This window comes from Rhinoraja longicauda, chromosome 44, assembly GCF_053455715.1.
Source record: "Rhinoraja longicauda isolate Sanriku21f chromosome 44, sRhiLon1.1, whole genome shotgun sequence".
Lineage (NCBI taxonomy): Eukaryota > Metazoa > Chordata > Chondrichthyes > Rajiformes > Arhynchobatidae > Rhinoraja > Rhinoraja longicauda.
The window spans coordinates 4,671,402-4,684,863 of record NC_135996.1 but is presented as its reverse complement, the minus strand read 5'-3'; the positions used below and the strand labels follow the sequence as shown (position 1 = coordinate 4,684,863).

Genomic DNA, 13,462 nt, shown 5'->3' with positions numbered 1-13,462 from the left:
TCCAGACCTAGTGTCCGGACCTACAGTGTCCGGGCCTACACTGTCCGGGCCTACAGCGTCCAGGCCTACAGCGTCCAGACCTACAGTGTCCAGGTCACCAATGGAGCATCCACCCACATCTTCGTCAGTTTGCTTCTCTGTTGACACTGTCCTACACACACTGGGGACAATCTTACACTTACACCTGACCTACAAACCTAAGTAGTTTACGAAAATAACTGCAGATGCTGGTACTAATCGAAGGTATTTATTTCACAAAATGCTGGAGTAACTCAGCAGGTCGGGCAGCATCTCTGGAGAGAAGGAACGGGTGACGTTTTTCGGGTCAGTCTGAAGAAGGGTCTCGACCCGAAACGTCACCCATTCCTTCTCTCCAGAGATGCTTCCTGACCCGCTGAGTTACTCCAGCATTTTGTGTCGAGTAATCTGGTTAACCAGGTTCTTCAGTCTGAAGAAGGGTCTCGACCTGAAACGTCACCCATTCCTTCTCTCCTGAGATGCTGCCTGACCTGCTGAGTTACCCCAGCGTTTTGTGAAATACAAACCTAAGCACGACTTTGGAGTGTGGGAGGAAACCAAAGATCTCGGGGGGAAAACCCACGCAGGTCACGGGGAGAACGTACAAACTCCGTACAGACAGCGCCTGTGGTCAGGATCGAACCCGGGTCTCTGGCGCTTAAAGGCAGCAGCTCTATCCGCTGCCTTCTCTGGATAGAAGGATTGGGTGATGTTTCAGGTCGAGACATTGGTGAGACCGCACCTGGAGTATTGCGTACAGTTTTGGTCTCCTAATCTGAGGAAAGACATTCTTGCCATAGAGGGAGTACAGAGAAGGTTCACCAGATTGATCCCTGGGATGGCAGGACTTTCATATGAAGAAAGACTGGATAGACTCGGCTTGTACTCGCTGGGATTTAGAAGATTGAGGGGGGATCTTATAGAAACTTACAAAATTCTTAAGGGGGTTGGACAGGCTGGATGCGGGAAGATTGTTCCCGATGTTGGGGAAGTCCAGAACAAGGGGTCACAGTTTAAGGATAAGGGGGAAGTCTTTTAGGACCGAGATGAGAACGTTTATTTTCACACACAGAGTGGTGAATCTGTGGAATTCTCTGCCACAGAAGGTAGTTGAGGCCAGTTCATTGGCTATATTTAAGGGGGAGTTAGATGTGGCCCTTGTGGCTAAAGGGATCAGGGGGTATGGAGAGAAGGCAGGTACGGGATACTGAGTTGGATGATCAGCCATGATCATATTGAATGGCGGTGCGTACAGGCTCGAAGGGCCGAATGGCCTACTCCTGCACCTATTTTCTATGTTTCTATGAGACGTTCCTTCAGTTCTGGGTATAAGATACCAGCAAGGATTGATGTTGGCTGTCCTTTTACAACTCTTTACACTTTAGAGACACAGCGCGTAAACAGGCCCTTCGGCCCACCGGGTCCGCGCCGACCAGCGATCCCCGCACACTAACACTATCCGGCACACACCAGTGACAATTTACACTTGCACCAGGCCGATTAACCTGGTGAACCTACGCTGCACTGCCTCAATAGCAAGGACGTCCTTCCTCGAATTAGGAGACCAAAACCGCGCTCGGTACTCCAGACGTGGTCTCAAGTCAAGTTTATTTGTCACATACACATACACGACGTGCAGTGAAATGAAAGTGGCAATGCCTGCGGGTTGTGCACAAAAAAGTATTACAGTTACAGCATATAAATAAAGTTAATAAGTTACTATAGTGTAGACAAAAAATTAGTCTCTGGAGTTATAAAAATTAACAGTCCTGATGGCCTGTGGGAAGAAACTCCGTCTCATCCTCTCTGTTTTCACAGCGTGACAGCGGAGGCGTTTGCCTGATCGTAGCATCTGGAACAGTCCGTTACTGGGGTGGCAGGGGTCCCCCATAATCTTGCTTGCTCTGGATCTGCACCTCCTGATGTATAGGTCCTGCAGGGGGACGAGTGTAGTTCCCATGGTGCCTTCTGCCGAACGCACTACTCTCTGCAGGGCCTTCCTGTCCTGGGCAGAGCTGTTCCCAAACCAGACTGTAATGTTGCCGGACAGGATGCTCTCTACAGCCCCAGATTAGAAGCAATGAAGGATCCTCAGAGACACTCTGAATCTCCTCAGCTGTCTGAGGTGGTAAAGGTGCTGCTTTGCCTTACCCACCAGTGCGTTGCCCATGTCAGATCCTCTGTGATGCGGACTCCCAAGTATTTAAAACTGCTCACCCTATCCACAGTAGACCCATTTATCTCCAGTGGCGTGTACGTCCTTGGATGTTTAGCCCTTCTGAAGTCCACAATCAGCTCCTTTGTTTTAGTGACATTCAAGAGGAGGCTGTTGTCCTGACACCAGAGTGCCAGATCAGCCACCTCCTCCCGGTAGGGTAGGCCTTCTCATCGTTGTTGGAGATCCGGCCCACCACCACAGTGTCATCAGCAAACTTGATGATGGAGTTTGAGCTGAACCTGGCCCCACAGGGGCCTCACCAGGGCCCCTTACAACTGCTGGAGGACCTCTTTGCTCCCCCTTTCCTGTCGGGGTCCGGCAGAGAGGTGAGGTGGTGGCGTGGGAAGTTCGCCGTTCCCGCTACCAGACGCGCGCGGGAACACGAAACGGGGAAACTCAGTCTGGTTCAAACACGGCGACTTTATTTACAACAGGGAAAGAGAAAAACACACACGCACGCACACACGCGCACACACTGAGGCGAGATAGGCCGTGGGAGCACAGAGAGGGGGAGCGAGAGAGAGAGAGAGAGAGATGGAGAGGGGGAGGGTGAGAGATGGAGAGGGGGAGGGTGAGTGCATGAGGGAGGGAGAGATTTACAAAACGTCGCCCATTCCTTCTCTCCAGAGATGCTGCCCGTCCCGCTGAGTTACTCCAGCTTTCTGTGTCTTTAGTTTAGTTTAGAGATTGTGTGAAAACAGGCCCTTCGGCCCACCGGGTCCGCGCCGACCAGCGATCCCCGCACATTAACACTATCCCACACCCAATAGGGACAATTTTTACACTTACGCCAAGCCAATTGCAGGAGGAAACCGGAGCGCCCGGAGAAAACCCACGCAGGTCACGGGGAGAACGTGCAAACTCCGTACAGACAGCGCTCGTAGTTAGGGTGGAACCTGGGTCTCCGGCGCTGTGAGGCAGCAGCTCTACCCGCTGCGACATTGTGCAGAGAGAGGGAGCATGAGGGAGGGAGAGAGGGAGAGAGGGAGGGAGGGAGCTAGAGAGGGAAGGGGGGCAGATTTGTCTCTACCGGTACTGTACCCCAGTGTTGTGTAGCCCCACTATTAACACGCCCCACATTCAGAGACCTCCAGCCAGTCAGTGTTCAGTGAAGGGGAGGGGAGAGGGGAGTGGAGGGAAGAGGAGGAGAGAGGAGGGAAGAGGCGGGGAGGAGAGTGGAGGGAAGAGGAGAGTGGAGGGAAGAGGGGAGAGGAGAGTGGAGGGAAGAGGGGAGAGGAGAGTGGAGGGGAGAGGAGTGGAGGAGAGTGGAGGGAAGAGGCGGGGAGGGGGGTAGGGGAGGAGAGTGGAGGGGAGAAGGGATTCGAGGGGAGGGGAGAGTGAAGGGAAGAGGGGAGTGGAGGGAAGAGGAGGGGTGAGGAGTGGAGGGAAGAGGGGAGTGGAGGGGAGAGGAGGGGAGTGGAGGGGTGAGGAGGGGAGAGGAGAGAAGGGGAGAGGGGAGAGGAGGGGAGGGGAGTGGAGAATGGAGGGGAGTGGAGGGGAGAGGCGGGGAGGGGAGTGGAGGGAAGAGGGGAGTGGAGGGAAGAAGTTGGAAGAGGAGAGGAGAGGAGGGGAGAGGAGTGTGGAGCAGAGGGGAGGAGTGTGGAGCGGAGGGGGGGATGTGAGGAATCTCAGTGAGCTCGGCCATTCGCCCCTCTCCTTGCGGTGGTCCATTAGCTCGCTCCCTTGCCCCTGCGGCCCCCGGTTCCCCCCGGCCCCTCTCACTGTGGCCCCTCACTGTGGCCCCCCTCACTGTGGCCCCTCACTGTGGCCCCTCTCATCGTGCTCACTGTGGCCCCCCTCACTGTGGCCCCTCACTGTGGCCCCTCACTGTGCTCAATGTGGCCCCTCACTGTGCTCAATGTGGCCCCTCACTGTGCTCACTGCGGCCCCTCTCACTGTGCTCAATGTGGCCCCTCACTGTGCTCAATGTGGCCCCTCACTGTGCTCAATGTGGCCCCTCACTGTGCTCACTGCGGCCCCTCTCACTGTGCTCAATGTGGCCCCTCACTGTGCTCACTGCGGCCCCTCTCACTGTGCTCAATGTGGCCCCTCACTGTGCTCAATGTGGCCCCTCACTGTGCTCAATGTGGCCCCTCACTGTGCTCACTGCGGCCCCCCTCACTGTGCTCAATGTGGCCCCTCACTGTGCTCAATGTGGCCCCTCACTGTGCTCACTGCGGCCCCTCTCATCGTGCTCACAGGCCCCCCGCTCCCCCTCACAGCGTGCTCTCCAGCGTGTTGTAGTTGTCTTTGAAGCTCTTGAGCTCGAGGAAGTGCTTGGGCCTCTTGCTGCGGTTGGAGGGCAGGTACGTGACCTGGATGGTGCTGGGTGATGGCGGCTCGGCCGGGCCGGTCATGTCCTTGGCCGCGTTCTGGTGCTGGGCCTGGCTCCAGTTTCCCCGTGCCTGCAGGCTGAACCAGGACAGGAGGGTTAGGCCACATGTGCAGCACGGAACTGCAGGGAGGGCGTGCAGCGTAGGTTTACTAGGTTAATTCCCGGAATGGCGGGACTGTCATATGTTGAAAGACTGGAGCGACTAGGCTTGTATACACTGGAATTTAGAAGGATGAGAGGGGATCTTATCGAAACGTATAAGATTATTAAGGGGTTGGACACGTTAGAGGCAGGAAACATGTTCCCAATGTTGGGGGAGTCCAGAACAAGGGGCCACAGTTTAAGAATAAGGGGTCGGCCATTTAGAACAGAGATGAGAAAAAACATTTTTAGTCAGAGAGTTGTGGAATTCTCTGCCTCGGAGGGCAATGGAGGCCAATTCTCTGAATACATTCAAGAGAGAGCTAGATAGAACTCTTAAGGATAGCGGAGTTAGGGGGTATGGGGAGAGGGCAGGAACGGGGTACTGATTGAGAATGATCAGCCATGATCACATTGAATGGCGGTACTGGCTCGAAGGGCCGAATGGCTTCCTCCTGCACCTATTGTCCATTGTCGCACCCGTCCCCACCGATACTGTACCCCAGTGTTACACACACACACCAGTCACCCACGCAGTCCATGTACACGGTCACACACATTCATGTGCACTCTCTCAAATGTCCCAGTGCGCGTACAAACACGCATGTACTCTCCACGTGACCACACCCATGAACACATACATCCGAAACCCCTACATGCGTGCGCATGGAGCTGAAGGCGCACACGCAAACCTACACACACGCACGCAAACGTGAAAACAAAACGAAAAGAACAAAAAAAATCTCTTTGGTACAAAAAAACGTACAGTCAGAGGGGATTGTGGGTGATGCCAACAAAATGGTCACCATGGCCAACAAAATGGCCGCCGGGCCCAGCCCACCGCCTCCCTCTCTTCTGGTTTTTTTTCACACAAAACAGTCACGAAATTGTGCTAGATTTTATTTCTCAGAAGGTTTGCTGCTTCTCTTTACAAAAACGGTGGGTGTCCTCCCCCTCCCCCAGCCCCCACCCTCCACAAGGCCAATCGGTGCCATCGTCCGATTTGGCGGTAGGTTTTGGAGCAAGGCCTAGTCACAAAATTGCCGTGTGTTATACACACACCCGTCCCCACCAGTACTGTACCCCAGTGTTACACACACACCCGTCCCCACCAGTACTGTACCCCAGTGTTACACACACACCCGTCCCCACCAGTACTGTACCCCAGTGTTACACACACACCCGTCCCCACCAGTACTGTACCCCAGTGTTACACACACACCCGTCCCCACCAGTACTGTACCCCAGTGTTACACACACACCCGTCCCCACCAGTACTGTACCCCAGTGTTACACACACACCCGTCCCCACCGGTACTGTACCCCAGTGTTACACACACACCCGTCCCCACCAGTACTGTACCCCAGTGTTACACACACACCCGTCCCCACCAGTACTGTACCCCAGTGTTACACACACACCCGTCCCCACTGGTACTGTACCCCAGTGTTACACACACACCCGTCCCCACCAGTACTGTACCCCAGTGTTACACACACACCCGTCCCCACTGGTACTGTATCCCAGTGTTACACACACACCCGTCCCCACCAGTACTGTACCCCAGTGTTATACACACCGACCCGTCCCCACCGGTACTGTACCCCAGTGTTACACACACACCCGTCCCCACCAGTACTGTACCCCAGTGTCACACACACACCCGTCCCCACCAGTACTGTACCCCAGTGTTACACACACACCCGTCCCCACCAGTACTGTACCCCAGTGTTACACACAGACCCGTCCCCACCAGTACTGTACCCCAATGTTACACACACACTCGTCCCCACCAGTACTGTACCCCAGTGTTACACACACACCCGTCCCCACCAGTACTGTACCCCAGTGTTACACACACACCCGTCCCCACCGGTACTGTACCCCAGTGTTACACACACACCCGTCCCCACCAGTACTGTACCCCAGTGTTACACACACACCCGTCCCCACCAGTACTGTACCCCAGTGTTACACACATACACACAGACCCGTCCCCACCAGTACTGTACCCCAGTGTTACACACACACCCGTCCCCACCAGTACTGTACCCCAGTGTTACACACACACCCGTCCCCACCAGTACTGTACCCCAGTGTTACACACACACCCGTCCCCACCAGTACTGTACCCCAGTGTTACACACATACACACAGACCCGTCCCCACCAGTACTGTACCCCAGTGTTATACACACCGACCCGTCCCCACCGGTACTGTACCCCAGTGTTACACACACACCCGTCCCCACCAGTACTGTACCCCAGTGTTACACACACACACCCGTCCCCACCGGTACTGTACCCCAGTGTTACACACACACCCGTCCCCACCGGTACTGTACCCCAGTGTTACACACATACACACACACCCGTCCCCACCAGTACTGTACCCCAGTATTACACACACACCCGTCCCCACCGGTACTGTACCCCAGTGTTACACACAGACCCATCCCCACCGGTAGCTAAAGAAGGTTCTTGACCCGAAATGTCTGCCATTCCTTCTCTTCGGAGATGCTGTCTGTCCCGCTGAGTTACTCCAACTTTTTGTGTCTGTTTTCGGGAGGGTTAGAGTCTGCTGGGACCGCACGCGCTAGGATAGACACAAAGTGCTGGGGTTTGTGGTCGGTGCGGAGGCGCGGCGGGTAGAGCTGCTGCCTCACGGTGCCAGAGACCAGGGTCCCATCCTGACTACAGGTGCTGCCTGTACGGAGTTTGCACGTTCTCCCCGTGACCTGCGTGGGTTTTCTCCGGGCGCTCCGGTTTCCTCCCATACTCCAAAGTCGTGCGGGTTTGTAGATTAATTGGCTTGGTCTCATTTAAATTATCCCTAGCGTGTGTGGGACTAGCGTTAGTTAGCGAAACTTTGTGCCGTCTTTGTACTGATTGCGCTGTTAACTAATCTGATGGAGAGCAAGGCTTTGATGCACGTCAAGTCAAGTCAAGTCGTCAATTTTATTTGTACAGCACATTTAAAAACAACCCACGTGACCAAAGTGCTGCACGTCAGTTCAGGTACTAAGAACGAACACACAATGGCACACAAACATAACAGCACATACATAAACAGTTCACAGCGCCCCCTCAGAGGGCCTCAAACGCTGGGGAGTAGAAATAGGTTTTGAGACTGGACTTAAAGGAGTGGATGGAGGGGGCAGTTCTGATGGGGAGAGGGATGCTGTTCCACAGTCCAGGAGCTGCAACCGCAAAAGCGCGGTCACCCCTGAGCTTAAGCCCAGACCGCGGGATAGTCAGTAGCCCCAAGTCGGCCGACCTGAGGGACCTGGAGATAGAGTGGTGGGTTAGAAGATTTTTGATATAGTGGGCGGATGATTGGCTGATCCCAGTGTATTGGGAGTTGCAGTAGTCTAGGCGGGAGGAAATGAATGCGTGGATGATTTTTTCAATGTCGTCAAATTGGAGGAACGGTTTGATTTTAGCTATGGTACGAAGCTGGAAGAAGCTGGCTTTTACCACAGCGTTGACTTGCTTGTCAAACTTTAATGCACGTGACATAGAAACATCGAACATAGGTGCAGGAGGAGGCCATTCGGCCCTTCGAGCCATTCAACACGATCACGGCAGATCATCCACAATCGGTACCCCGTTCCTGCTTTCTCCCCACATCCCTTGATTCCGTTAGCCCCAAGAGCTAAATCTAACTCTCTCTTGAAAACATCCAGTGAATCGGCCTCCACTGCCCTCTGTGGCAGAGAATTCCACATATTCACAACTCTCTGGGTGAAAAAGTTTTTCCTCATCTCGGTCCTAAATGGCTGACCCCTTATTCTTAAACTGTGTGTGACCCCTGGTTCTGGACTCCCCCAACATCGGGGAACATTTTTCCTGCATCTAGCCCGTCCAATCCTTTAAGAATTGTATATGTTTCTGCAAGATCGCCTCTCGTCCTTCTAAATTCCAGTGAATACAAGCCCAGTCGACCCATTCTTTCATCATATGTCAGTCCCGCCATCCCGGGGGATTAACCTGGTGAACCCACGCTGCACGCTGCCTCAATAGTGACAGGAATGAGCCAACGCCAGCCTGGAGAGTGAGGGAGCAGAGAGAACGGAGACAAACTCACATGGAAGCCAGCTCGTTCACCGCGTGCAGGTACTTCTGATATTCCGATTTTCCAAAGTCCTGCCACAGAGAAAAAAGAATCAGGAATATGAGTGCTCTCCTGTCATCTCCAGTGTCCAATGTGTAAACCCCTTCATTCAGTTCACTTTAGTTCAGTTTTAGTTCAAATATTCGTTTGGGTTAGTCTAGTTCAGTTTGGTTTAGTTTTGTTTTGTTTAATTTTAGTTCAGTTTTAGTTCAATATTAGTTCAGGTTTAGTTTAGGTTAGTTCAGTTTAGTTTAGGTTAGTTCAGTTCTTGAGTTGAGTTGAGTTTATTTTAGTTCACTTCAGGTTTAGTTCAGTTCAGTTCAGTTCATTTTTAGTTCAGATTTAGTTCAATATTAGTTCAGTTTTAGTTCAGTTTTAGTTCAATTTTAGTTCAATTTTAGTTCAGGTTTAGTTCACTTTTAGTTCAATATTAGTTCAATATTAGTTCAGGTTTAGTTCAATATTAGTTCAATATTAGTTCAATATATATAGTTCAAGTTTAGTTCAGTTCAGTTTAGTTTTAGATCAGTTTTAGTTCAATTTTAGTTCAATATTAGTTCAATATTAGTTCAGTTCAGTTTAGATCAGTTTTAGTTCAATTTTAGTTCAATTTTAGTTCAATATTTGTTTAATATTAGTTCACTTTTAGTTCAGTTTTAGTTCAATATTAGTTCAGGTTTAGTTCAGTTCAGTTTTAGTTCAATATTAGTTCAGTTTTAGTTCAGTTCAGTTTTAGTTCAATTTTAGTTCAATATTAGTTCAGGTTTAGTTCAGTTCAGTTTTAGTTCAATATTAGTTCAATATTAGTTCAGTTTCAGTTCAGTTCAGTTCAGGTTTAGTTTAGTTCAGTTTTAGTTCAGTTTTAGTTCAATTTTAGTTGTTTTAGTTCAGTTTTAGTTCAATATTAGTTCAATACCAGTTCAGGTTTAGTTTAGTTCAGTTTTAGTTCAGTTTTAGTTCAATTTTAGTTCAGTTTTATTTCAGTTTAGTTTAATTTAGTTTAGTTTTAGTTCAATATTAGTTTAGGTTAGTTCAGGTTAGTTTAGGTTAGTTCAGGTTAGTTCAGTTCTTGAGTTGAGTTGAGTTTATTTTAGTTCACTTCAGGTTTAGTTCAGTTCAGTTCAATTTAGTTCATTTTTAGTTCAGATTTAGTTCAATATTAGTTCAGTTCAGTTCAGTTCAGTTTTAGTTCAATATATATAGTTCAGGTTTAGTTCAGTTTAGTTTAGTTCAGTTTTAGTTCAGATTTAGTTCAATATTAGTTCACTTTTAGTTCAATATATAGTTCAGGTTTAGTTCAGTTCAGTTTAGATCAGTTTTAGTTCACTTTTAGTTCAGTTTTAGTTCAGTTTTAGTTCAGTTTTAGTTCAATATTAGTTCAGTTTTAGTTCAATATTAGTTCAATATTAGTTCAGTTTTAGTTCAATATTAGTTCAATATTAGTTCACTTTTAGTTCAACATTAGTTCAAAATTAGTTCAGTTTTAGTTCAATATTAGTTCAAAATTAGTTCCGTTTTAGCTCACTACTAGACCAAGAAGGCAGAGGACAGTGGAGGCCGATTCACTGGATGAATTTAAGGGAGAGTTAGATAGAGCTCTAGGGGCTAACGGAATCAAGGGATATGGGGAGAAGGCAGGCACGGGTTACTGATTGTGGACGATCAGCCGTGATCACAATGAATGGCGGTGCTAGCTCGAAGGCCGAATGGCCTCCTCCTGCACCTATTTTCCTATGTTTTCCACCCGATCTAGTTCTCTCGTGATGTTGGACGCCTCTATAAGGACCGGCCCGGCCGCTCGGCCCATCGTTGCTGGGCTGGCTCACCACTGTGCCGTAACGCGCCGCCTCGTAGCCCTCGATTAGCTTGTCGACGAGGGTCTTGCGGACCCCCCTGTACGGGGAGCTGCCGTCCCTCAGCTCCAGCAGGAAGGTGCGGAAACTCTTGCCCGCCAAGCGCTTGGCGTGATCGGGGCCTTGGGTCAACGGAAGATCTGTGGGGCGGGGAGAAAAAAATCAGTGATTGCAGGGGAAGTAAGTGTGGAATCTTGGCGCGAAGCTCCACAACACGCCCAGTAGGCCCGACCAGCCCCGGGTAGCCCCCACACGCCCAGTAGGCCCCATCAGCAGGGTAGGCCCGACAAGCCCCAATAAGCCCCATCAGCAGGGTACGCCCCAACCAGCCCCCAGTAGGCCCCATCAGCAGGGTAGGCCCGACCAGCCCCAGTAGGCCCCATCAGCAGGGTAGGCCCGACCAGCCCCGGTAGGCCCAGCATGCCTGGTAGGCCCCACATTGCCCCAGTAGGCCCCATCAGCCGGGCAGGCCCCATTAGCCGTTAGGAGCGGCCAGCCCCGGTAGGCCCACATAATCCCGGTAGGCCCGACCTGCCCCTGTATGCCTCACATGTCCTGGTTGGCCCGACTAATTAGGCAGGCCTCACTAACCCTGGTAGGCCCCACATGCCCGTTAGGAGCGGCCAGCCCCGGTAGGCCCCACTAGCCCCGGTAGGCCCCACCTGCCCAGTAGGCCTGACTGGCCCAGGTAGGCCAGACATGCAAAGGAGACCAACATGCCCCGGTAGGCCCAACCTGCCCCATTAGGCCCTACATGTCCTGGTTGGCCCAACTAACTAGGCAGGCCCCACTAACCCCGGTAGGCCCCACATGCCCGTTAGGATCGCCCAGCCCCGGTAAGCCCCTCTAGCCCCGGTAGAGGCCCCACCTGCCCAGTAGGCCTGACTGGCCCCTGTAGGCCAGACATGCAAGGGACGACCACCATGCCCCGGTAGGCCCGACCAGCCCGCTAGGCCCGACAACCAGGTAGGCCCCACATGCCCAACTTGAAGAAGGGTCTTGACCCAAACGTCACCCTTTCCTTCTCACCAGAGATGCTGCCCGTCCCGCTGAGTTACTCCAGCTTTTTGTGTCTATCTTCGGTTTAAACCAGCACCTGCAGTTCCTTCTTGTACAGACCGGGAAGATGTGACTGCCTGCCTGCACTTACCAATGAGCCGAATGGCGTCCAGAGCCTTCATCCTGTACAAGTAGTTGTATCGCCCTGCAGAGAAATCAAGGGGAAAATGTTGTAGTCAATCCGATCGCGCCACAAGACTTTTCACTGTACGGTGGCACACGTGACAATAAACTGAAGAGCGGCCACAATGGCGCGGCGGTAGAGTTGCCGCCTTACAGCGCTTGCAGCGCCGGAGACCCGGGTTCCATCCCGACTACGGGCGCTGTCTGTACGGAGATTGTACGTTCTCCCATGGTTTTTCTCCGAGATCTTCGGTCTCCTCCCGCACTCCAAAGACGTGCGGGTTTGTAGGTTAATTGGCTTGGTATAAGTGTCAATTGTCCCCTGTGGAGTAGGATGGTGCGGACTTGGTGGGCCGAAGGGCCTGTTTCCGCGCTGCGTCTCTAAACTAAACCGGGGGGGGGGGGGGGGGGGGGGGGAGATGGGACAGTGGTATAATTGTAAATTGTCCCTAGTGTGCGTAGGGTAATGTTAATGTGCAGGGATCGCTGATCAGTGTGGACTTGGTGGGCCGAAGGGCCTGTTTCTGCGCCGTATCTATGAACTAAACTGAAACTGAATAAACTAATTGAATTTCACAAAATGCTGGAGTAACTCAGCGGACAGGCAGCATCTCAGGAGAAGAAGGAATGGGTGAACTTTCGGGGCGAGACCCTTCTTCAGACTGATAGTATAAGACAATAACTGCAGATGCTGGTACAAGTCGAAGGTATTTATTCACAAAATGCTGGAGTAACTCAGCGGGTCAGGCAGCATCTCAGGAGAGAAGAATGGGTGACGTTTCGGGTCGAGACCCTTCTACAGACTGATGTCAGGGGGGCGGGACACAGGAAGGATTAAGGTGGAGGCAGGAAGATAGAGGGAGAACTGGGAAGGGGAAAGAGAGGGACAGAGGAACTATCTTTAGATTCTCGACCCATTCTTCTCTCCTGAGATGCCTGCCTGACCTGCTGAGTTACTCCAGCATTTTGTGAAATAAATACCTTCGATTTGTAGCAGCATCTGCAGTTATTTTCTTAAACTAAACTGAATTAGTCACCTCCATTCGGGGAGCCAGGGGTTATGGGAGAAGGCAGGAAAATGGTGCAAACGCTGGTTTAAACCAAGATAGACACAAATGCTGGACACTGGAATTTAGAAGGATGAGAGGGGATCTTATCGAAACGTATAAAATTATTAAGGGTTGACACGTTAGGAAACATGTTCCAATGTTGGGGGAGTCCAGAACCAGGGGCCACACAGTTTAAGAATAAGGGGCAGGCCATTTTAGAACAGAGATGAAGCTGTGAAGCTGTGGAATTCTCTGCCTCAGAGGGCAGTGCAGACCAATTCTCTGAATACATTCAAGAGAGAGCTAGATAGAGCTCTTAAGGATAGCGGAGTCAGGGGGTATAGGGAGAAGGCAGGAACGGGGTACTGATTGAGAATGATCAGCCATGGTCACATTGAATGGCGGTGCTGGCTCGAAGGGCCGAATGGCCTTCTCCTGCACCCTATTTTCTATTGTCTATTGTAACTCAGCGGCTCAGGCAGCATCTCTGGAGAGAAGGAACGGGTGACGTTTTGGGTGGAAGCCCTTCTTCAGACCCGAAACGTCAAACAT

At 51.6% G+C, this 13,462-nt stretch overlaps 1 protein-coding gene across 1 annotated transcript; it reads right to left on the bottom strand.

The window, feature by feature from the left end:
• Positions 1-3,976: 3,976 nt before the first annotated feature.
• Positions 3,977-11,879, bottom strand: ltap1 (lipid transport auxiliary protein 1). The gene is made up of 4 exons (XM_078431820.1): positions 11,830-11,879; positions 10,653-10,819; positions 8,800-8,858; positions 3,977-4,648 (listed from the first exon to the last, which is right to left on the bottom strand). The coding sequence occupies exons 1-4, from the start codon at positions 11,858-11,860 to the stop codon at positions 4,453-4,455; spliced, it is 453 nt and encodes a 150-aa protein (XP_078287946.1). The 5' UTR covers positions 11,861-11,879; the 3' UTR covers positions 3,977-4,452.
• Between the last annotated feature and the right edge of the window lie 1,583 nt (positions 11,880-13,462).